This window comes from Zychaea mexicana (genome assembly GCF_025766255.1).
Source record: "Zychaea mexicana strain RSA 1403 chromosome Unknown BDB00scaffold_61, whole genome shotgun sequence".
Classification (NCBI taxonomy): Eukaryota; Fungi; Mucoromycota; class Mucoromycetes; order Mucorales; family Lichtheimiaceae; genus Zychaea; species Zychaea mexicana.
Genome location: NW_026516724.1, coordinates 254836 through 277497, shown reverse-complemented (window position 1 = coordinate 277497; position 22662 = coordinate 254836). Strand labels below are relative to the sequence as shown.

At 43.4% G+C, this 22662-nt stretch overlaps 7 protein-coding genes across 7 annotated transcripts; 6 read left to right on the top strand and 1 right to left on the bottom strand.

Moving 5' to 3' along the window:
- The first annotated feature begins 3092 nt into the window (after nt 1-3092).
- Nucleotides 3093-3896, top strand: BDB00DRAFT_834454 (uncharacterized protein). The gene has a single exon (XM_053124330.1). It carries the CDS (start codon nt 3120-3122, stop codon nt 3531-3533), a length of 414 nt encoding a protein of 137 aa, XP_052977497.1. The 5' UTR covers nt 3093-3119; the 3' UTR covers nt 3534-3896.
- Nucleotides 3808-8341, top strand: BDB00DRAFT_874625 (SNF2 family N-terminal domain-containing protein; the record flags this gene model as incomplete). The annotated part of the gene is made up of 19 exons (XM_053127243.1): nt 3808-4725; nt 4803-4988; nt 5070-5090; nt 5170-5256; nt 5324-5396; nt 5474-5533; nt 5635-5753; nt 5883-5927; nt 6005-6101; nt 6195-6297; nt 6384-6837; nt 6926-7185; nt 7298-7313; nt 7401-7510; nt 7622-7717; nt 7798-7816; nt 7938-7947; nt 8053-8190; nt 8277-8341. The coding sequence occupies 19 exons, from the start codon at nt 3808-3810 to the stop codon at nt 8339-8341; spliced, it is 2877 nt and encodes a 958-aa protein (XP_052977496.1).
- Nucleotides 8342-8776: 435 nt separating this feature from the next.
- On the top strand, nt 8777-9302 carry BDB00DRAFT_834445 (uncharacterized protein). Its single transcript, XM_053124329.1, has 3 exons — nt 8777-8862; nt 8930-9157; nt 9269-9302. The coding sequence occupies exons 1-2, from the start codon at nt 8834-8836 to the stop codon at nt 9084-9086; spliced, it is 186 nt and encodes a 61-aa protein (XP_052977495.1). The 5' UTR covers nt 8777-8833; the 3' UTR covers nt 9087-9157; nt 9269-9302.
- Nucleotides 9303-9786: 484 nt separating this feature from the next.
- On the top strand, nt 9787-11355 carry BDB00DRAFT_874624 (uncharacterized protein; the record flags this gene model as incomplete). Its single annotated transcript, XM_053127242.1, has 1 exon — nt 9787-11355. The coding sequence occupies one exon, from the start codon at nt 9787-9789 to the stop codon at nt 11353-11355; it is 1569 nt and encodes a 522-aa protein (XP_052977494.1).
- Nucleotides 11356-11782: 427 nt separating this feature from the next.
- BDB00DRAFT_834444 (G subunit of V-type ATPase) lies at nt 11783-12794 on the bottom strand. The gene is made up of 4 exons (XM_053124328.1): nt 12622-12794; nt 12440-12521; nt 12191-12291; nt 11783-12099 (listed from the first exon to the last, which is right to left on the bottom strand). The coding sequence occupies exons 1-4, from the start codon at nt 12622-12624 to the stop codon at nt 11932-11934; spliced, it is 354 nt and encodes a 117-aa protein (XP_052977493.1). The 5' UTR covers nt 12625-12794; the 3' UTR covers nt 11783-11931.
- A 4902-nt stretch (nt 12795-17696) lies between these two features.
- Nucleotides 17697-19190, top strand: BDB00DRAFT_874621 (uncharacterized protein; the record flags this gene model as incomplete). Its single annotated transcript, XM_053127241.1, has 5 exons — nt 17697-17849; nt 17928-18053; nt 18122-18370; nt 18459-18599; nt 18813-19190. 5 exons carry the CDS (start codon nt 17697-17699, stop codon nt 19188-19190), a joined length of 1047 nt encoding a protein of 348 aa, XP_052977492.1.
- Nucleotides 19191-19968: 778 nt separating this feature from the next.
- On the top strand, nt 19969-21255 carry BDB00DRAFT_512988 (P-loop containing nucleoside triphosphate hydrolase protein). Its single transcript, XM_053117671.1, has 3 exons — nt 19969-20409; nt 20489-20623; nt 20738-21255. Exons 1-3 carry the CDS (start codon nt 20330-20332, stop codon nt 21231-21233), a joined length of 711 nt encoding a protein of 236 aa, XP_052977491.1. The 5' UTR covers nt 19969-20329; the 3' UTR covers nt 21234-21255.
- The last annotated feature ends 1407 nt before the right edge of the window (nt 21256-22662 follow it).

The following is a 22662-nucleotide window of genomic DNA, read 5'->3' as shown; positions in this document are numbered from 1 at the left end:
GGAATTTGACCAATTTAAATAAAGGCCTTGTTGTTGTTGTCCCCCGTCTATCAAACATGTGCTGTTTGTTATTGTGTATTACGCGTATTGTATGTAGTCAAGCTACTACTTTAATTAATGCTGCATATTAGCTATCTAACCTCACCCAAGCTACACGTATCTTTACGACATTCTACGTTTTGAGACCCAAAGCAATATTTTTAAGGTTTGATAGCCTGTGAAAAGAAGAAGGTCTGACAACGTTGAAATTCTTAATGATGCGCGCTATACCTCTAGTCAAGAGTGTCGTATGGCAGATTCGTTACATTTCTTCGAGAGGAGACCCTTAATACATACATAGCTCTGAACAATACACGTCCAAAAAGTCGAGCGTAGACAACCATTTGCAATTAATCTGTGTGATCATGTCTATTTGATCTTTAACGCAAATACAATTCGATCAATCCAAAGTTTCTTCCCGATTTAGCCACAGCTCCGCGGGTATGTGCACAGGTATTGTTAATAGATGCTGTGGGCTGCGCGTTCCATGACGATCCAATTGAGCCAGTTTCCTCTGTTTATGCCTGTTAATTAATAAACATAACGTGACAGTAGCAACACATACAACTTATTATTATTGCTTGCTTGGTCTTAATAATTATGAAAAGCCAAGATCTTGGGTTGCACATCCGCAGCACGACAATTTCTTCCTTGACATATGGAGGAAAATATAGCATAACAAACAGTTTGCGTGAGAAATCAATTCAAAAGTCTTTCACACACTCGTTTGGTATGGTATCGATCGAGAGATTGACCACAACATCAAATTACTGGTCCCAGTCTTGTCGGTACTGTATTATCCCTGGCGATAAGATTTCGTTTTAACCCTTCCCTACTCTTTCGCTAGGCACATTAGCACAGTTTATATAGTTTAAGCATTAATCGCATAAGATGGATGTACAGTAGTTTTCCACCAGGGTATGTAAAAGTAGTCATTCTTACTACATTTGTTTGGTACTAAGTCTTAGTTGTAAGTCAAGAAATCTCTCGGCGTATGATACGAGCTTTTTTGAGTGTGCGTTGTCAACTTGGAAGATCTTTTGGAAACACACCCGTATTCTTTCTTCTTATCTCCCCTGAGTATGATATGTATATGTCCGGCCGCTCCCTCGAATTGCATCTCTGACTATGGAAAATATGTTGGTCGACTGAATTTCTCTGTTCTTTATGACTGAGCATTGTACATACCATAATCGCACAGCAGAAAATAACTAACTACTACTGACACAAACATAGTAAGCACAAAACATGGCTTATACCGAAAACGATCGTATTTACCCAGAATTGCAGGAACACTCTTGATCGCCGCAATCTTAACGGACTCTAATTTGTACACACATCTTGATGCTTTTTCTTTTTTTTTAGTTGCACAAAAACTCTGGCCTTGGTTTGGAAGAATATCATGCTCATAAGGTCTTGACAGACTAACTAGAAAAAAATGGATTCACTGTGACCCAAAAAGCGCTCGAATTGGATACGGTATTCATGGCCAAGTATACCAATGGTTTCGGCTTACGTGTTGGCTTATATAAACGTGGTCCCCTTGTACAACTCGCTTCTTAGGAATTTACAAATTGCAGTTATCTATAGGTAGCTGTGTAGTAGTCGCTTTTAACTAAGGGTCTTGAGCCGCGTTTTGGTCCGGTATGATGCCATGGGTGAACTATTTCTCTTTCTGCTCTATTAAACCTTTTAGATCTTTGCTTTGCTCTTTTACTCATCAAGGCGATGACAAGGTATATTTTCAACGCACCGCAAAGAATATTGCAACCGAACGACTCCAATATTGCATAGAACGCTATCCTTTTCTTTGAATCACTTTGTCAAACAAAGCCCAATTACTTTCTTTGTCTTCCGTCAAAAACATCCAAATAATCTTTGCCCCCCTATGTGATGTTGAACCAGAAACATTACGATATTCTTTCATTGATTGCCCTGTAACGCTATCCTTTTGGGTCCAAGCACTGCAGCGATTACGCGCCCCACCACAAACATCGGACCAACTCTGGAGTGCTCATAAAATGCGCTTTTCCAAAGACAACATGTTCTGGCGCTCTCACCTAGGCGCGCTTGGGGCTATGGTACAGGCTGTATGGGCCATGCACTGGCGAACGGTACTGGAAGGATCCCCTTGGAATCAATAAGTCGTTGACAAGCACCTTCAAAGCCTTCTCTCCCGTTCATCTCATGTAATTTCTACTCAAGATTTTGGGGCTCAGAACCCTCAATAAAATATACAAAAGAAAAAAAATTTCCAGGCTCATTCTGTTTTGTTGTCAGTACATTCTACTATGCAAAGTATGCAACGTGCCACCGCCATCTTATTACGTTCTACACGTTCAATCCATCAATCTATACCACGCCGCTCATGTCTTGTCCGATCTTATTCCCAATCACACTATCCAGAAGAACAACAGCAACAAAGTACTACAGCAACTGCTAGTAGTAGCACCGAGAACAGTAGCAGCAACAACAACAACAACAATTCACTTGATGTACTCGATCGCGATATAATTTTACAAAAAAGTCAAAGTCCAAGATCTGAATCTTCCGATTCCACTCGTGATTTCAACAGTATGCTATACACGTTGTTCCCTGAGTCTCAAACACAAGGATCGTCATTACCACCACTGCCACGAAAAAATAGTAGCAGTAGTGGCGCCAAGACCCCAGTGGATCCTACAGCTGCTAAAAAGAGCAAGCGCATCCACTCGCAAATTGAAAAACAGTTATTAAACATGGTCATCAAGAGCCGAAAGCCGCATAAAAAGACATCACCACTACCACGTGGCATGATGAGCTCATTTTATGGCAAGGCCGACAACAACAAGAGCAAGCAACTCAGACGCGACCATGAATACAATATGGCAAGGATGACGAACAATGACGCGATTGCAGCAAGGGACAAAGAAACCAATGCTATCAATACCATTGTTGAATGTGCATCCAGTCGACAGTTACTCGAACGGGTCATGGAGTTTACATCGTCATCGTCATCAAGTTCAGCAGCAACTACAACAACAACAACAAAAGGAGGCTATCCACCCTATTATGCGAAATTATTAGAACGTGCGATCGAAATGGCAGGCATGACGTTCGAGGACCCCTATCTGGCACTGTCGATTTTCGAACACGCCAAAACCCACAGTGTTGTGAGCTACGTGTCTGGATGTACCACGGAGGTGTACAACGCCATGTTGATGATGCGATGGAAACTTTGGCGCGACGTACACGGAATGCTGAATTTGGTCGACGAAATGATGGCCAACGGTGTAGGATACGATACCGAGACGCGTCGGATTGTGCAACTGGTGGTAGCCGAAGTGGAGAATGAAATGCGCTTGGATAACGATGATGACGAGGATGACGGTGCTGCTAGTAGCGATGTATATCGTTATGGTCCAAACATGAAGGATGGCATGGTGTGGAGCATGGATGAAAGACGATCCGCCAATATCATGAAAGCCCTAGTTGGAAAATGGTTGTTCAAATAAAAAACATTTTTAAGATGTGGGTCAAACATATCGAACCTTTTTACTCGATCGGATTGGAAGCGGAATCGCCGATAACGATGAACAATCGGCATTTCAACATGGTTTGGGCTGCTTGGTTCGGTTTTACGCCTTCCAGTGCCTGGTTTCACCTGCTTGTGACAGTTCCTTTTTTTTCCTTTCTTTCTTTGTCTTTCTAACTCTCTTAAACCTCAATCATCCTCTCCCTACCTCTCTCTCTATCTTTTTATTAAAAGCACCCATTAGCTCATTTTACATGGTCGCTACAAGGAAAGCTACTGCAACAAAAGCTCAACGCAACAATGGCGTCAATCGTCGTGTCACTCGTTCGACTACCGCCGCAGCAGCAACCAACGATCCGTTCCCTGTTCCTGCTGCTACTGCTGACAACAACCGTAAATTGAATGATCAAGAGGACGACGACGACGACGATGATGATGCGAAGGCTAATACTAAAGCTCCGGTGCGACAATCTCGTCGGCTGCGATCACAGTCTTCTTCCACTGGTCTGGCTTCTGAATCACCCAGAAAACGACAAAAAGTCAAGCAAGATCGGCAAGAGGAAACCTTTCCGGCAGTGCCCGCCCAAAAAGTGAAACCTGAACAACAACAAGACGACAACAAGAAGCCAGCTGTCGTTGTTACTGCTACTGCTGCTGCGGCGGCGGCGGTCCGAGGACGAGTCAAACAAGAAGAACCTCCGACCATCACCGCGGATGTCAAGGTTGACCGCAAAGGCAAAGGTAGAATGGTGATAACAAGCACGACCACCAAAGCTCAAACTCCCGCTGGTTCATCAAGCGCGTCTACTCCAAGCTTGATTTATTCCAATGAAGACTCTTCTGCTTCACCTGCTTCTGTTGATACGACTTTTTTGGAATCTTTGGAAGAAAATAAAGATTTACACGACGCTGAGGAAGAGGAGGACGATGTTATCGTTTTGTCGTCGACGTCTGAAGCAGAAGATGATGCGATTGATTTGACGTCCACTGATAACGGTGAAGACGATGACGATGGCGATGACGATGGCGATGACGATGACGATGACGATTCAGATAGCGATCCATCAGAAGATGGTTCTGAGGATGAGGGCGCGTTTCGACGTGTTCGCGTACGTTGCAATCAACGTAGCCGTCGTAGGGTAACGCTTCGCCGTGGCCCACGCATGACCCATGTGAGTTCACTTTTCTCTCTCTCTCTCTCTTGATATATTCCTATATATCAAAACTAACCATAGCCTACCATCTAAAGGCACAGCGAACCAACATGTATTTGCTCAGGCATCATCCAGAACTCAAGAACGTGTGGGACGAGTTGGACGCAATGACCAGCAATGATCCTATCCCTGTTGATCAACCTTCTGAACTCAAGCTGCCTCTGCTACCTTTCCAAAGGTATGGTGTTGGCTGGATGCGACAACAAGAAGAATTGAATGATGTGAGTCTATCGTTGGCTGTTGCTTATATATAAAGAAAGAACAAATTTTAATTTCTTATATTTCTTGATATATAATTTTAGTTCAAAGGAGGTGTCTTAGGTGTAAGTATCTTTTAGCAAGGTCTTCCAATAACGTTATCGAATTTAAACCGTCAATACAAATGTCTTTTCATTAATGTAGGATGAAATGGGTATGGGCAAGACGATTCAAACAATTGCGCTTCTGTTGTCCGATAGAAAGAAGCCAAATTTGGTTATTGCGCCCACGGTATGTTGCTTTTGTCATACATGGTTCCTGTTTGCCAATATAATATTTACTCTTTTCAACGTTTTAGGTCGCCATTATGCAATGGAAACATGAAATCGAACAGCATACGGATAGCGCCTTGAAGGTGTTGATATTTCATGGTGAGGCACTTTTACAAGTAAAACTTGTTTGGTCCAGGATTGTTGACTAAACATCCTTGTCTCTTGTATCTTTGTAGGCAGCAAACGAAACTTTACGGCAGAGGAACTACAGAGTCACGATGTGGTACTGACCACCTGTAAGTCAATTGGTTCTCATGTTGTATTTAATGAAAGGATGTTGGGCACTGATCTTTCTCTCTCTCTATTGATGGTGCGGTGGTGGTGGTATTATTCTTAGACTCACTTCTCGAGGGAGAGTTTCGTCGACAAGAATCTGGTAGAAAGATCATGGGAGAACTCCGCAAGGAAAAGTCGATTCTGCACAACGTCAAATGGCACAGAATCATTTTGGATGAGGTAGGCTTCCCAAAGATACTGTCAATGGAATTACCCCCGGGCCCAAGACAATGAGTGGAGCTGACTTGATAGGAGTTGTTATTAACTCAACAATTACTGCACCCACGCTTACGTTACATTAATATCTAGGCACACAATATTAAGGATCGAGCTTCTAATACCGCGCGAGCAACGGTAAGTAGTTTGAAAGAGCTGGGATCCTTTTTGTTTGTAGTAAGGTGAAAATGGTAATGCTAACGGCTTCGACTCAGTTCAATCTGAATGGCGAGTACCGATGGTCCTTGACAGGCACGCCCCTCCAGAATCGTGTCGGTGAACTTTATTCCCTTATCCGCTTTATGCAAGCCGGTATGTTGTGTAACCTGCCGAAAGAGTTTGATTTGATTTGGAACAAACAGCGGATCTCGAAACTTAAACTTTTTTCTTTCTTCATGATGATAGATCCGTTTGCTTACTATTACTGCAAGTCTTGCGATTGTAAAAAGATCAGTTGGCAGTTTAGTGACAAAAAGGGTTGTGACGACTGCTCTCATACCCCAATGGAGTAAGTAGCTTCTATTTCTCTTTTGTGTGCAAGTGCGTATACGAGTGGGAGGGAGAGAGATACTCAATTAAAGATGGATATATTAGGCACGTGTGCTGGTGGAACAATGAAGTCCTCAAGCCCATTCAAAACCACGGCAACCAGGGCGAAGGCCGCATTGCCATGCAAAAGCTGCGGAAGCTGTTGGACAAGATGATGTTGCGGCGTACCAAGGTCGAGTGCGCCGATGATTTAGGCTTACCTCCCCGTATTGTCACTGTGCGTCGTGACCAGTTTACGGAAGAAGAGGAGGATGTGTACACCTCGCTGTACAGCAACACGGCTCGGCAGTTCACTACCTATGTCGAAGAAGGCTCGATCCTCAACAACTATGCCAATATCTTTGAATTGCTCACGCGCATGCGCCTGTGCGCGAACCACCCGGACTTGGTGACAAAGAAGAAGGACTTGTCTGGAAACAAGCAGTTGGTCTGCATGTTGTGCAGTGAACCCCCAGAAGATGCGATTCGCGCGGCGTGTCGTCATGTATTCTGCAGAGAGGTAGAAGAAAGCAAGCTTAAAAGTGATGTGGCTTTTCATTTTTATCAGCAGCAACCAGCAACTAACTGTGAATTGGTATTATCAATAGTGCTGTACTCAGTATCTTCAATCATTTGATGCAATGGACACTAAGCAACGGCCTAAATGTCCAACTTGCTTTGCCAATTTCTCGGTCGATCTCTCGCAGCCGCCTTTGGAATTGGAAGTGGGCAGCGGCACGCACTCGGGATATACAAAAACCAGTATTGTCAACCGCATTGACATGGACAAATGGCGTAGCTCAACCAAGATTGAGGCTCTGGTAGAAGAGCTTCACAATTTGCGACGTGAAGATCGAACCATCAAGAGGTAATTAACAAGGAATGTTTCTATTAGGAGGGGGGGTGGGGCTAACAAAACCTCGAGAAACTTATCATTCCATTTTTTTCCATGTAACATTGGATTAAAAAACATCATGCAGTATTGTCTTTTCGCAGGTAATCGAATGGCGTGTGCTCCATTGTTTAAGCAGAAAACGGACGAAAGCAGACAAAAGAGACTTACACTTTGCCTTTTCTTCTTAGTTTGTCAACTTTCTCGATCTGATCCATTGGCGTCTGTCGCGTGCCGGGTTCGAATGCATTCGTCTAGATGGTCAAATGTCACCACAACAGCGTGATGCTGCAATCAAACAGTAAGTCCCTCTTTCTTTTTTTGTATGGTTTTTGCTGACAGTTTCTGGCAGAGAGAGAGAGAGAGAGAGAGAGAGAGATGGACTCACATGGCGATTATGTTTTCTATAAAGCTTCATGACCAAACCATCGGTGACAGTGTTCCTTATCAGTTTGAAGGCCGGTGGTGTGGCCTTGAATCTCACAGAGGCGAGTCGAGTGTTTATTTGGTAAGTGATCTTGTAAGGGCTTATTATGCATCAACAAGCACGATTCGATGATTGACTGAGTCGACTTTGCATGTACATAGTGACCCGTGGTGGAATCCGGTAAGAAGCAAAGCGAGATGTGTGAAGGGAGTGTGGGGTTGTTTTGAAAATTTCGTCAATTTGGATGCATTGGGCTGACTTGCATGAACAATGACTGTGCTACTGCGCTACGTGTACATAGGCTGCTGAATGTAAGTGCAAGATAATTTCATTGGTACAACCTACGATTTTCCACAAATGATAGTGTGTAACTAAACCAAAAAATGCAACATTCTATTGTCGCCAACGACTCACAGTGCAAGCCATGGACCGCATCCATCGCCTGGGGCAACGACGCCCGATCAAGATCACGCGGTTGGTCATTGAAAATAGCATTGAAAGCCGTATTGTACAATTACAGGAAAAGAAGACAGCGCTGGTGGAGAGTACGCTCGGTAAGCTTTTTTCCGGCCTAATAGCCTTGGCAACACAAGTATTTCTAGCACGTTCCCTAATATGATTTATGCGTCTTTCATATTAGGCAAGGACACATCGGCGTTGGAGCAATTGAGTGTGGACGATCTGCGGTTCCTGTTTGTGCTCTGAAAGTCTTTCCTTACAAAGCAAGGTGCACAGTGCTTCGCTTATACACACACGAACAAAGCAAAAAGTGCTTCATTAGATACAAGTCAGCATTAGTAGTCATAGCAACTGCTCTCATTACACTCATCGCTTTAATCATTCCTCATTAAAAAGAAACAAGTCATATCGGTCCGTGCGCTGCAGTAGTGCCACTGGTCTCTCTTGTCTGTGTGTGTTGAACAAGTAGTAGTACTGTAGTGTGATCTCCTTACTGAAAAAACAAAAACTACCCCAACCAGAATAATAGTAGTTTGTAGGATGCATCCATCCCAAAAGAAAAAAAAATGAGGAGATCTATTCTATACGTTGTCAACAACTGGGGTGGATACATCATCATCATCACCCTTACTTCTTGCGGGGCGCGTCGTATATCGCATTAGTATTAGAATGCCCCGTTTGCCTGTTTCTGGCTTGGGAACCCCCGTGCAGTGCTTCCCGTCGTTGTTTAATAGTGGTATGGTGGCAGTACCTGCATCGCCATCCGAGTACGTATGCTGTGAGGGTCGTCATTTTGTGCTAAAGACTAAACTAAGTGTCATCTCGCCACAACAGTTTGCTGAAAGGGAAACCCATAAGAATGGATTATTTTGTCCAACCGACCGACCCCCTAAGAAGAAGTGGGGGTTGGGGGGGTTTGCACTCCTCACCCCCTTCACCACTGCAGTATCATCGCTTATTGTTGTACGTCTTCAGATGGGGTAGCTCCTAACTCTAGAAAAGGCTCTTTCGAGAGATGCGATTGGTGTGCTTTGTTTCTTTTGCTGCCTGCGGTGTTGCTAGGTAACTGCCCACCGAGAGCACAGAATGTATGTGCGGTCTTTCAATCCAGTCCAATGCCTCACATCGTCATTGACAAATAACTTTTTTTTTTTTTGCGTGGGGTAATTAAAGAATAAGAGAGAGAGCGCACACACGCGGAAAGGGAAAGATCATTCAGGGGCTATCCCACAAACACCACCTCTTTTTTTTTTTTTTTTAAAGAAAAATCTATTTCTTGCTTGACTGAAAGCTGCCCTTCTTTTCTTTCTTCCGCTACCAAACAGAGGAAAAAGGCTCTTTCTATTCTACCTTTCTGAGGTGAGCTTGACTAGCACACAGGAAAATAAGGGGCAGGGAAATGCGAGCAAGGCACACAGCAAGCTCAAGAATGCTGGCAATGATATAAAAAAAGAGAGAATGCCAAGCAAACGGATGCTTGCTTTTTTTTTTTCGCCTTGCTGGGGCACAAGGGATAGGAAGGGCTTTTATGTGGGTGGATGAGCTATACGGGCTTTGGGGTTGTGTCAGGCAGAGACAGAGAAGAGGCGGGGGGAGAGGAAGGAGAGTTTTTTTTGTTTACCTCTTTTTCTTTTTTAATTTTCTTTCTGTGCATGTCCCACCCCATTGTCGATATCAGCAAAAAGAAAACGATGAACGTCGACGACGACAGCGATATCCTGTTTATACAACAACAACAACAACAACCATCAATCTTTCCCAGCAGCGGCATGATGCCAGCGACAAAGAAACTTGACGAGCAGAAGTTTAAAGACGATCTGATTGAAAAAGCAACAATGCGACTTCGACGACGACTACTGGAAGAACAGCTTTCGGAAGTGATGCAGAGTGTCATTCAGACACAAAGTCAGCTCGAGTTCTTGCGCGTGGATGCCTCTGCCACCATCGACGCAGTAACGAACATCCAAGACGACGTCGTGCAGTGTGGCAGACTCGAGGCACTCGAGCGACGTCTGGAAGCCCATCGAAAGCAACTGGATCAGCTTACCAAAACCTCTTCTCCTTCTCCGTCCTCATCCACTGAACCGCATCGTGGGCTTACAGACATGGACGACGACAACGACAGCTGCAATACCAGTGTCAAAGGATGCAGCAACACGAAAAAGTCCCACGCATTTTCCATGTCACGTTTATCTTCACTGTCACTCATGTCATCGCTGTTCAGCCGTGCCAGTTCACCGAGCACCCGCGCTACGTCTTCTGCTGCTGCTTCTTCCTGTAGTTACGATGACGATGACCACGAGTATGATGACGTGGATGACGATTGCACCAGCGTTGCCAGCAGCATAATGAGCAACACGCCCGAAGAACACCAACGACGCCATCGTCGCCGCAGACGCGTCAAACATCATCGCCAGGCACAGAGGATGCGCACAGACGACGTTACGGAGCTCCAATGGAGTCAAAAGGCACCCACTTTGTTCCCGTTGCCAGAGCAGCCTGCTACTACTACTACGACCACCGCCGCCGCCGCTACCAGGATGCATTATGACGACATGAGCAACAACAACAACAACACCATGTATCTTGTTGGACGAGAAGATGCTTGCTCGGATATCAGCACCAACAGCGAGGACAACAACAGTGATGTCTTGTCGGACATTGGATCCATGTCAACTGCATCCACCTTGTCGCATCCACGCGCGCTTTATGATCTGCTTGACTCTAAGCAACTTGATCGTTGCCACACCCATGGTTCACTGTACCCACCATTCTCGCCACAGCAACAAGACGTTCGCGCACGGCACCCACTTTCTCCCTTGACCGACAACTTTTTCCTTGAGAAATCCGTCTACTCAACAATGAGCAACATTAACAACAACAACAACGACTATTACGAATTGGATCGCAACGTGTTGGACGATGCTCTCAGCTTTTTGGACAGCATGTCTGTCGACGATGGCGGATTTGGCGATGATATTGACTTTTTGCTGCGTCACCCTGATCTTTGCTGTCGTCCTCTCGACGAAATCCGTACGACCATGGTCGAGTTCCGCAACAAGCACTACTACGAACTAGACCAGCAAAATGGCGTTACCATCCCAACAGCCTTGTACCACTATGGCGCTCGTTGGATGTCATCCATGGGCTATTCGGCCTGTGTCAGGAGCGTGCGATGGTGCAAGTTCCTGAGCATTCTTTTTGCTGCGACCATGATCAGCGTCTTGAAAGGACCCGACGATATGCTCGATGCTTATTAAAGCAAGACAAACACCACGTTCGGCTCTCAATATACCAAAACCCCTACTACATATCATTTTAGTCGGCCACTCACAATCGTTCTTTCTATATATCCCAACGTCTTCACCCTTATACATATAATCTTCCAGCGTACATACAATTCTTTCCTTATACCATGTTTTTCTTCTTTCTTCTTCCTTTCGTAAAAATTACTATATGAACGCCTTTATACTGTACCATATGTATGCTCTCTCTTTCTCTTTCTCTCACTTTTACGAAAAAAACTTTCTCTCTTACTAACTCCCGTGTATTCAAAACATCACCTAACACTTCTTTCTTCTGTACAATTATGTAAAACCTGCGAGAAAAAAAAATTACTATATGTTTCTTATTGCACCAAACAACAAACTACCATCCCTTATCTCAGAACTGCCCTCCTTTTTCTTTACCATGGAAATAAACTCTTTATATATGACGACGACGATGTTACAAGCTAGGCACGCCTCTGTTTATAGAGAGAAAAAGGAATAGGAGAATAGTTTTCTTTTTTACACAAATGATGGGCGTGCAAAGGGAAGAACAAGGTATCTTTTTCTTTAAGCTCTCACGTTGATGTGGGGTTTAGGATCGACACGCATGATGGCTTCCAACATTTTCTGAGCAGCCACTTCCTTGTTCTCACCAAAAGCCGACTGAATCTCGGCAATCTTTGCATCCGTTTCCTGGTCCACGACGCCCAAGCTAGCGTCCGATGCGCCCGAGTGCTATATACACATACACACAACTCTTTTAATATCGTGTCTGGTCCTCTTTAGTCTATCAAATAGTCTGACGTTTGGAAATACAAGACGTTACCTGGGCAACGAAGTTTTGATATTCAAGGTTCTTTTGTGCCTTCAAGTCTTCGATTTCCTTGGTAGCTTCAGAGCGAGCATCCTTCAAACGTTGAATGCGGTCTGCAGATAGTAGAATAATAAAGCCGGGTTTTTGGGTGTTGCAGGGACCATGTCAGTTTTACATTCAAATTGAATAATGTCCATTCCTGCCCCCCTACCTCCTCTGCATGAAGCAACGGAATCAATAACAGACAGATTAAAAACTTACATTGCTTGGCCTTTTGGACAATCTTTGCAGCTTCACGTTCAGCTTCGAGCAACGTGTTGATACCTTGAGAACTAGAAGCAGCCTAATGGGGGGATACGAATCGTTTGAGTATAGTGTTTAGTACAACCCCCACCCCACCCCCATTCGGGTTTGTTCATCAATGACAAGCGACGATGCAATACCATGTTTGTAATTTGCTGATTGAAAAAAGAAAAAAAAAAGTTATAGGGGGAAACAAAAAAAGAGAGATGTTGCGTAATGAAACAGAAAAGGCGTTCTTTCTTACAAAAAGACGTACGCGAACAAGTGAGGGGCAACAAGTCAACCTTTCGGTTATGTTTCAGCTTCAGCAATGTCGATTTCGATTGGACGAGATAGGTCGGCCTACTTGCCATGCATTTTATTGCCGCATCCAGAGTTGTTTGTGGCGAACACTGCCCATGCTTATCATCGCTTACTACTTCCACTACTACTGCTTGCCTTTGAAGTATACTCCCTGGCCTAAATGGATGAGCTAGCCAATGTACAGTAATATTATGCGTGCGGCTTATGAAATATATTGGCTGTTGTATCAATAACAGAGTAATAATAACGAGCAGATAACATACAACAGTACAACACCACACACTGTTTTAGACTTCATGACGTATATTTCAGGAGTCAAGCTTCCTCTTATGCTATTCAGTTTATTATTATAAAATCGATAATGATATGTTATCAACGTACAACAATATTCCTGGAAACTTACGAATACAATTATCTGCGAAAGCACAGGCATATGAAGACAGTGCTCTATTGCATACTATTAGTTTGAAAATTCAGAGTGTGATGATGAGAATTTTATCAAGTACTTACTTCCTCTACTTTGCTGACGGAAAAGAATTATCTCTATAACATGCAATACTAGCGGTCCTTCCTCGCTTCGCTCGGATGAATGAGCCCCTCCGCTTCGCTCCGTGTCATTCAACGGAAACGCGTCGCAAGGGGGTTCCCCCCTTGACCCCCAAGTGGGGGGCAAGCCCCCCAAACCCCCCTGTCAAGCGAGGTTGGATCAATGTTTTGGTATTAGATGCTTATTGTCTGTTTTCAAAAACAAAAGCAAGATCATTGTGCAGTGCGAAGTAGTCTATCATAGAAAGTCGTCAAAATTGGATACTTAACTATCTCCAGTTTAGAATGCAATGCGAAAAGAAGTGTTGACAAAGATGATGTAGTGATATTGATAAAAAGAGAATAGGTGATAATAAAGAGAATAGAAGATAAAGAGAATTAGAGAAGGACTTCATGGAAAACAGCATTTCGGGTGTTTTGGCCTTGCTGACCCGCGATACTTGAGTTCTCGGGATCTAACATGATTCTAATAGATGATGGGGTGCGGACGCGTGACATGGCTACATAGAGTAGACCATGCGTGAAAGGAGGTTCAGGTAAGTAGAGGCCAACAGTGTTAAAAGTTTGACCCTGTGCCTTATTGATGGTCATTGCAAATGCCAGGCGAACAGGGAATTGTGTGCGTTTAAATAGAATGGGGGAACGTGTTTGTGAAGGTGTGAGAGTTATGCGAGGGATCAAGACAATGTTGCCAGCATGAGGTCCAGTGGCTATTTCAGCTTCAAGTACATATCTTTGAAAAGAGCGTACAATCAGCCGTGTCCCGTTGCAGAGACCACTTTGGGTGTGCAAGTTTCTCAAAAGCATGACTGGGCAACCGACTTTGAGTTTTAGCAAGTGTGGTGGGAGGTCGGATGGATTCATGGAATTGAGCAGCTCTGGTGGGTACGTTATTTGCTCTTCAGGATCATCCACGGTATCTGCGCTCTGGAATTCGTGAACAGTGCCTGGGAAATGGTCGAGTACCAAATTATCAATTGCTGTAACATAGACATTCTTTGGAGTCAAGATAGAGCGACTGATGAGGTAATCGCGATCCACGTGTGATGCGTTCAGGTCGCCGTAAATGGCTTCTATAAGCTCGTACGTGTTGTAATGTGGCATGAGCATCCGATCTGGTAGCCGGACTCTGTCATCAGTGGTTGGCACCTAGAGCTCAGCACCATCACCGATGCAAAGTAAATACTGCATAAACTGGCCATGCTCGTTTGTGTCATTGGTGTTGGCAGGTTGTTGGACGCGCATGTTGGTTTCAAGGCGGTGGACGGTGACACTGGGCCAAATTGATGAACGATTTAGATACTACTGTACGATTTGCGAGCGCGATGCATTTGGTATGATATCATAGGAAGGACCTATCAACAGGTTTGATGCAGATACTTTGATGTAAGTACTACCGCTTAATAGTAAAAGAATGCAAAGTAGAAGAGAGGATACAATGTTGGATACCTAGCGAAAGTCACCATCAAAGACCATGATTTTTCCACCAAATGGAACATTGGCAAGCGCGGGATCATCATGTCTCATGAGATCTTGGATACTCCTGTACTGTATACATAGTGTAGTGAATACGTTGATACCTGTATTGAAACTTGTATTCAGCGTGTTTGTAGCGATGACACTTCTCAGATGATGAAGGATTTGAAGTGAGCTTCATATCGTGTTAATGACGGTTATCCTTTGAGTCTTTCCTCAATGCGATACCCGTCTACTCACAATGACATACATTCACTGTAAAGCAAAGTTTCTGACCTGGAGGAGCCACACACCTCGGCGCGTCATAACCATGAGATAGCAATCTGATTGGATAGAATGAACTGGCTCAAATGCCGCGTAGCATATGTGTTCATTCTACTATGTAACCGCGCATCCGCAGCAATCATGCCACTCTTCTTCCTCTTCGTCAACTTTTCTAAACCAAAGCTATTCAAGGTGAGTGTCATTGGAACGGATTAGAGGATCGGAGAGTGTATGTTTATGGTGGTGAGTGAGAAGAGTGTATGCAACCGGTTGTGAGTATACAGTGATTTCTTTAAGATCCGTTTATCTCACTTTCTTTCTTTTTGACACAAACCTTCTTCTCGTCTTAACCTGGTCCTTCTCCACTCAAAGCACAAATGCAAGAGTAAGTACAGTACAATATGGAAAGTGTGAAGTGTACTTTGAGGTTTTGCATGTGGATGTGATATACGAAAGAAGATATGAATTTCGACGTGTCTAAAGTTGTGTGTGTACAGCATACAGTCGCTAATGTTATCCTCCTTTCTTCTCTGCTACTACTATAGGATTCTGACTTTTTGAAATGGTTGGTTCGGTTTGTTGTTTGCATCCCACCCTTAAACATAAGCAACAACTGTAAGTACGGTAGGGAATGAAATGTGAGGATGAGTTGGAGAGAAGTCGAGTGTCTGTTGGAGGTGTTGATGCCATGACGTGTCAGGAATAGTTGCATATTAAGAACAGCCTGCTCATGATCTTTCTTCTTTTCATTCTACTTCAGGTTCCGCCTCATGCTGGTTGGGTTAATTGTGTCCTGCGGACAAGTTACAGATAGTAAGTATAAGCAAAAGGGGACTTGAACATTGGTATGATAGGTGAGTAGGATGGCATGGGTGTAGGGGATGACGCGTCAAAGGTGTGCAGTGTGTACAGCAGCGTGACGGGAAAGGGCTCCTGACCATGACGTATGCAATATGGCAGTCTCTCAAAAAAGTTTTCTTTCTCTCCTCCCCTTTCTTCTCTTATTCTTTTTTCAGAATTGGTCATCCCCTTCTTGCTTTTCCTCTCTCTAACTCAAGGCTCTCTTCCTCCAAGCCAAGGATGTCATATTAGTAAGTATCGCTGTGCTTGTGTTTGTCTTTGCGTGTTTGAAGAACCAGGAAGATGTCTGCCGTGACATGTCAAAAAGTGTATGCAGCTGCTCATAGATGTTTTCGTTTTTCTAATAGAGGATGGCTCTGCGGTGATCTGTTTGAACTTGGATTGGCTTAGACCCCATCTCTCTCTGTCTATAACTTTGCTGTAAAACGATAAAACAAATGTAAGTATAGCTGGACTCAACTTGGTAATGCCGTGTCAAAAAATAAAGATAGCACAGTGTGTGAAACCCTCTAATGATCTTTTTCTCCAGCTAGAAGAAGTGTTTTTGTCTTGGCTGTGATTCTCTGCTCTGCTCTGGCCGTGTGCTCGGCTCTCCTGTGTCTCATCGTAGAAGTATAGGTAAGTATAGCACGATAGAATCTTGTATGTGTGTGGTTTAACAGTTTCCCATTAACTGTTCATCTCTTTCGTTTCTCAGAATGGCGATAGTGCACAGACACCTCCATGCTAGTCAAGATTGATGCTCCACTGTCATCCCGCTCCTAGAAGCCGACCTGTCAAGTAGTCCATCGGCAGTGGTCAAGATCTATCCATCCATCTGGACGGTGGCGTGTGCTTTTTGCTTTGACTTGGACCTGAGGAAGTCCTTAAAAGCCTCATCTTCTTCTTTGCGTTCTTTATATATTTTATAACCCCCCTCCCCTCCTCCCCTTGCTCTGACCCAGGAAGTCGTTAAAAGCGTCTATTGCGTTTCTTATATAGTTTATCCACCTTTTCTCCCCTCCCCTTTGCTTTTCTTCTACAGTTCCTAGTAGCCTCTGTCTCGACCCATCTTCGGATGTTGCATCGTTTCACGCGAACGGCTGTTTTTTTTACTCAGGCAACCTCCGGGCGTAAGTCCTGCTTCATCTTCAACTTCCCCGCGCCCACGGGTAAAAAGTGCGGCCGAGGTCCCCCATGAATTTGGGGAATGCTTTTGCGTAAGTATTTACTTTCTCTTTTTCTGTCTGTGAATTTACATGGATGAGAGTTTCCTTTTTTGGATTTTTCAGCTAACTTTTAAAGATTTTAATAATAAAGAAGATGAAAGTGTTAAATAGTAACGAAACATTGACTCCTGGTTTAGAAAGATTAGCAAACTCACCTTGAAGGCTGTCACATTGTAGCGCATTTCCAGCGCTAGCTGGTAACTTCAAAAACTGTAAAAAGCACCTGTTGTAACCTTTACTGTGTGCTAAATTCTGAAGATGAGGATGGATGTCTAAGATGTAATACCTTAATGAGTCCCTGACTTTAAAAAAAGTAAAAAAGGCAGGAAGAGGGACGCGTACCCGAGATCATTTTTCTCAAAATGCAAAGACACACCATTCCTACTTTCAAGGTCTCAGTTAACCGCAATCAGCAGCAAGCAACTACTCGCAGACCAGTGCAGCATTATCGTTTACAACGTGCTGATGACCAGCCCATCATTTGCGAGTGTGGTGTGCGAATGTAGCAAACGAGAAACCTTGCTAGACACAAGCTCAGTAAAGCTCATCGAGACCGCATGGCCACCATCTTAAGAAATGAGCCAGCATACCCAGCGCAAGATTCTGAAGATACAGCGATGGAGGATATCGTCGTGTCGTCGAGCTCCACGGAACAGCCTATGCCTGGACCAGAAACCGAGGCAGCCTCACCCTCCAGTACGTATGCAACTGTTTATTGACGCTATCACTGCTGAATACGCTGCTGACTTTGCCGATGTCCGGGTCGTTCCCCCTTAATCTTATTACAGAGTTGGTCAATGGTTCCTGCTGCCTTATCCCTCGGGGAGCGAAATCGGCGTGAAAACACGTTCCTAGTACACCTGCATAATCGTTTGCCAGCAAGAGTCATGCTCACAGACGTGGTGGACGATTTGGTTGAGCTGGAAAGAGGAGCGTCAAGAAAATGTTTTGGTCTTCGCACCGCTCAACTTTATAACAGTAGACAATCCAGCGCATTCTGAAATCGCCTGTCATAAAGGAACCAACTCTTTGTACAATTGCCGAAAATGCTACCATCGAAAACCCACTGCCGATCAAGACTCAACGACCATTAACCACCAAGATGCAGAACTTGGTGAGCTTCAAGACATTCAAGCATTTGTTGATGGGCTCGATTTGCCTCATCGAGTCGAGCTTGCAAACGGCTCAACGTCGAGTAGCGGAGACGCACACAGCTACAAGCTCACTGGCGGTGAAGCTTTGTTGAGACTGAAGGCATTTGATATGACCAAAGATTGTCCAGTCGAAATCTTGCATACGATGATGCTTGGTGTTACTAGGTATCTCGTTTTTGCGACGGTGGAGTTCTTGAGCGCGCGCGAGACCGAGCAGCTGCAAACCAGGTTGCGCAAACTACATTTCAGCCGCTTTTGGCCGTGTCCTTGGTAGTTGTTTCTGGGTATCAAGTCAATCATTCGGAGGTCGCGATTATAAGATACTGGCTCGGCAATTACCGATTATCATAAACGGGCTTCTCCATAAAGAATGGAGAAACTTACCAGAGTCTAGGAAGGAGAAGTTGCGAATTGTGCTAAATTGCTTTGTTGTTCACGGTGAGTTACCCTTGTTATAGTTGATGGTGTTATGATGATATTGCAGAAGAGAATATGCTGACATGGGTTTTTTTTAACTAGGTGAGCTGGTCTCCCTATTATACACGGGCCGAATCCCTAAAAACTTTCGGGTTTTACTGCGAACTTGTCCAACAGAAAGTTCAGGGCCTTACCGATCGTATCAACGAAGTGGAGCGTGTCTTCCCCTCACGTCCAGTAAATTCGAAGAAAAAGCCAGTGATAAGTGAAACGCCAAAGCTCCACTATCTCCATCACATAGCCGACGACCTTGATCGGTTCGCAACAGCAATTCATTTCGAATTTGAGAAAGGGGAACAATTCAACAAGTTCGTTCGTGAACATATATTCCACTCCAATAGACATAACCCTTCTCGTGATGCTCTCGAAATGATTGGACGCCAGATTATGTTCAGGCATGTAATCGACGGTGGCTCGTAGGATGACGGAGATGCACGAGTTAAAGCTGGTTCTTCGATCGACGAATACATAAGAACACATACGAATTTCATACCTTGGATATGATCTGGGATTTGTTGATAACATTGTCTCGTCGAAAGAGATAAAGGAAGGTGTCGCTGGCTTCTTTTTCGACTGCAGAACAATGCAACCTATGTTTGGCAGTTTAACAAAACAACGGAAAACAAATAGCACTTGATCTTCTGCCAGCTCGAGCATACGAACCTATCGTCACTATCAGTCTTCATCGCTTGTCTTTCAACATTGCTAATAACCTTGAATACGGCCAACTCTGCACAACATCAATATACACCGACAGTGAGAAAGATCCAATTGGTAATCCTGTTGTCCGTGTAGATGAGCCAGTTGAATCACGAGGTCTATCGACGAAGTGCCATTGAACGAAGTTGTTGATTTGCAACCGTATTGCAGTGAGGAAATGAAGCAAGTTTTTAATATCAGTAAGTCCGGTTGCTTATGGTATTTACTCCAAAATCCTTACTTTTAAATCATACGTTGCTCTACTGTTGTCTCATTACTCTTTTTTGCACTTATCCTCCACTTCCACATCTTACACTTTGCTCCACTTTACCCTTGTACCACTGCCACTCTTCTTCCACATTTCGATCATCGATGCCTGCACCACACTATAACAACCTATATTCTAACTACCTCTTCGCTTATTTCATTTTGTAAAACTCATTATCAACAAGCTTTGTTCATCCTCCTCATTCTTATATTTAACATTGTGCTTCCTCTTATTCGTTCAAACGACGTTTATGCACAAGGAACAGCTTCCTGACTTATGCACTTGGCGCAGTTCTGTAATGTTTCTTGTTGTTGTGACACGATTTGTTCCTGACGTGACACGATTTCTAACACCAACGGTCCCGGCTCCCACATCCTCGTCCCTAAGAATCGTCAGTTTTCCTCCTGACACTTCCTCAAAAAAACAAATCTGCAGTCTAAGCCAATCATTTCTTTTGTGTATACTTGATAGAGACTATCGCTTGCCTTTTTTATATAAATTTGCACCTTTGGCCGTGTATAAAGGGATCGATCGAATCAATCGTTCCATCTTTTATCTTTCTACTATATCCTCCAGTACATACTGAAGAAATATGGCACCACTTGAAGTGATTGGAGCTGGCATGAGCCGAACAGGCACTGATAGTTTGAGAACAGCACTCAATATGTTGGGGTAAGAGAAGGAAATGTGCGCTTTTTTTATTGCACAATATGATTGCGTCATCTAAAACACTTTTTTCAATGGAAATTAGCTACAACACCCACCACATGAGGTCTATGTATGAATGTGATCGTAAGCCGGAAGTTTTTGAAGAAGCGTACTTGCATCCTGAGAAGCCTGTTGACTGGGACGAGCTTTACGAAGGATTTAGTGCAGCAGCCGATTGGTATGTACACATTTTCTCATTGCCGACGCACATTTATTGTTTGCAACAAGACATTAGCATACGTTCTGATGATATCTTGATATTCGATTTTGCCGTTTACTCAAAATACTGTAGTCCTACGATCTCTTTTCTCGACAGATTATTTGACTATTATCCAAATGCCAAAGTAATCCTAACCAAACGTGATCCGGATAGCTGGTACAAGTCTGTGCTCAATACCATCTACAAGTTCCGCGACGAACTTCCAGAAAACGCCAAAGACTATGCTATTCGCAGTCGAAGAATGTTTAAAACCATTTTTCTCCAAGGCGCATTTATAGATGGGCAAAAATTCGAGGATGAACCCGAAGTAATGAAGGCACGCTACGAGGCGCATAACGCATGGGTTTTGGAAAACGTCCCAGCAGATCGGTTGCTTGTGCTGGACTTGCAGGATGGTATCACATGGGAGAAGATATGTCCGTTCCTTGGCAAGCCCATACCTGATGAATCTTATCCTCACGTAAATGACACCAAGTCCGTGAATACAGAATTTCTCAAGGTGATCGCTCTGGCGGAAAGCAATACTGCTTCTGATACTGCTCTTGATGCTCAGTACACTGTGGTATAATAAAGAATTTCCAATAATGTTTGGTGGATTTTGCTTTTCGATTTGGCACTTGGTGCTTTGTTAAAGTTTAATTCTTTGACCTTTTATATATCGTGAAAACCGGGGTGTGGATGATTATTACAAAAAATTTATAATTTGGACGCATCGGATCTTGGAGCCACGAGAGATGTCTACAACGGATATATATACTCTAGACTGCCAATGATGCCTATTATGTACATAGTAGTACAACACTTACAATCTACTGAACAAAAAATGCAAAGAAAGGAAAAGTTATTTTGATTAACAAGCATTTTTATAGATCCCGTATGAGTAAGGAAAGGATGTGGAGAGCTACTGCAGTACATAGAATCTTCTTGCAGAAAAAAAAACTACGTTGTTGCTACATGAATTATGTACTGGTGACGGATAGACATGGTGCATCCCGATATTTTGAAAGTCAACCTTTATATTGCTACGCCTGTGCGCCTATGCGCCGATGCGACTTCATTTTTTTTAGAAGAGAACTTGCGGACCTCTTTATTTGTTTTGTTCTCCAGACATGTTGCGGCTGTATGCCTCAATGTATCTGCTCTATTAGTCACTTAGGTCACAAAATGTACAGCCAAATTTTCTGGCAGAGTTACCTGTGTAGTATCGACTTTTTACTAGCAAAGAAACTAAATACGGCACGGAATTCTATTGGCTGAGAACGATCCAGGCTTCGAATCCGGCATAAAGTTCAGTATTTCAGCCAAAAACCGGCAAAAGCGGCCAACTTGATGGCTGAAAACTTTTTTTCTTTACAAAAAAAAAATAAGCCCGAGTTCAATAGCTATTCTAAAGATTTTAAAGAATAATGTTTAAGTAACAAATAAGCAAATCATAAACTTATTGATCTTTTATTAGAGCTCGCTTTTTGACGATTTATAATGGGATGCACCATAATCGGCTTTTTATTTTGTAAGGTTGTACTTCCTTGAAGAGCTACCTATGGGGAAAAACGGTATAGTGTAAATTACGTTAGCCGTTTGATCAAGAAAACATATCAGTCAAATTTCCCACAGCTGACTTTGATGCAAAGATAGATGTGCGGGCAAACTGCTTATAGCTAATGCTGCGCTGTTGGTGTTAGCATTTGTAGCATCTACCATGCTTACGATTTGACTCCTTTATACTCTGTGTATATAGAAACGTGATTGATGATCATCATTAGAAACAGTATTTTAGTTAAATATGGAAATTGGATGTGATGGTGCAAACACTAACACATGATATTAGCGGTAAACGTTTATGGGAATATCAAGTTATGACATACACAGTATATTTCATCGCATATCATCCAAAGCCATACTTTTTTAATTTTGAAGATTCTTTACCAAAAATTGGTTCTTTGCCACATTCTAGATTGATTGAGCTGCTTTATTGCTGACTTGTATGTTGAATTATA

Bases quoted from the DNA above. Each gene is read 5' to 3' on its own strand.
- BDB00DRAFT_512988 (XM_053117671.1), top strand. From the start codon at position 20,330: ATGGCACCACTTGAAGTGATTGGAGCTGGCATGAGCCGAACAGGCACT. The intron at 20,410-20,488 runs GTAAGAGAAGGA...AATGGAAATTAG, and splicing joins ACAGCACTCAATATGTTGGG to CTACAACACCCACCACATGA. The intron at 20,624-20,737 runs GTATGTACACAT...AAAATACTGTAG, and splicing joins TTTAGTGCAGCAGCCGATTG to TCCTACGATCTCTTTTCTCG.
- BDB00DRAFT_834444 (XM_053124328.1), bottom strand. The intron at 12,292-12,439 runs GTAAGTTTTTAA...TACTATCTGCAG, and splicing joins TGTCCAAAAGGCCAAGCAAT to ACCGCATTCAACGTTTGAAG. The intron at 12,100-12,190 runs GTAACGTCTTGT...ATGTGTATATAG, and splicing joins ATCAAAACTTCGTTGCCCAG to CACTCGGGCGCATCGGACGC.
- BDB00DRAFT_834454 (XM_053124330.1), top strand. From the start codon at position 3,120: ATGGCAGGCATGACGTTCGAGGACCCCTATCTGGCACTGTCGATTTTC.
- BDB00DRAFT_834445 (XM_053124329.1), top strand. From the start codon at position 8,834: ATGGTGGCAGTACCTGCATCGCCATCCGA. The intron at 8,863-8,929 runs GTACGTATGCTG...TCGCCACAACAG, and splicing joins GTACCTGCATCGCCATCCGA to TTTGCTGAAAGGGAAACCCA.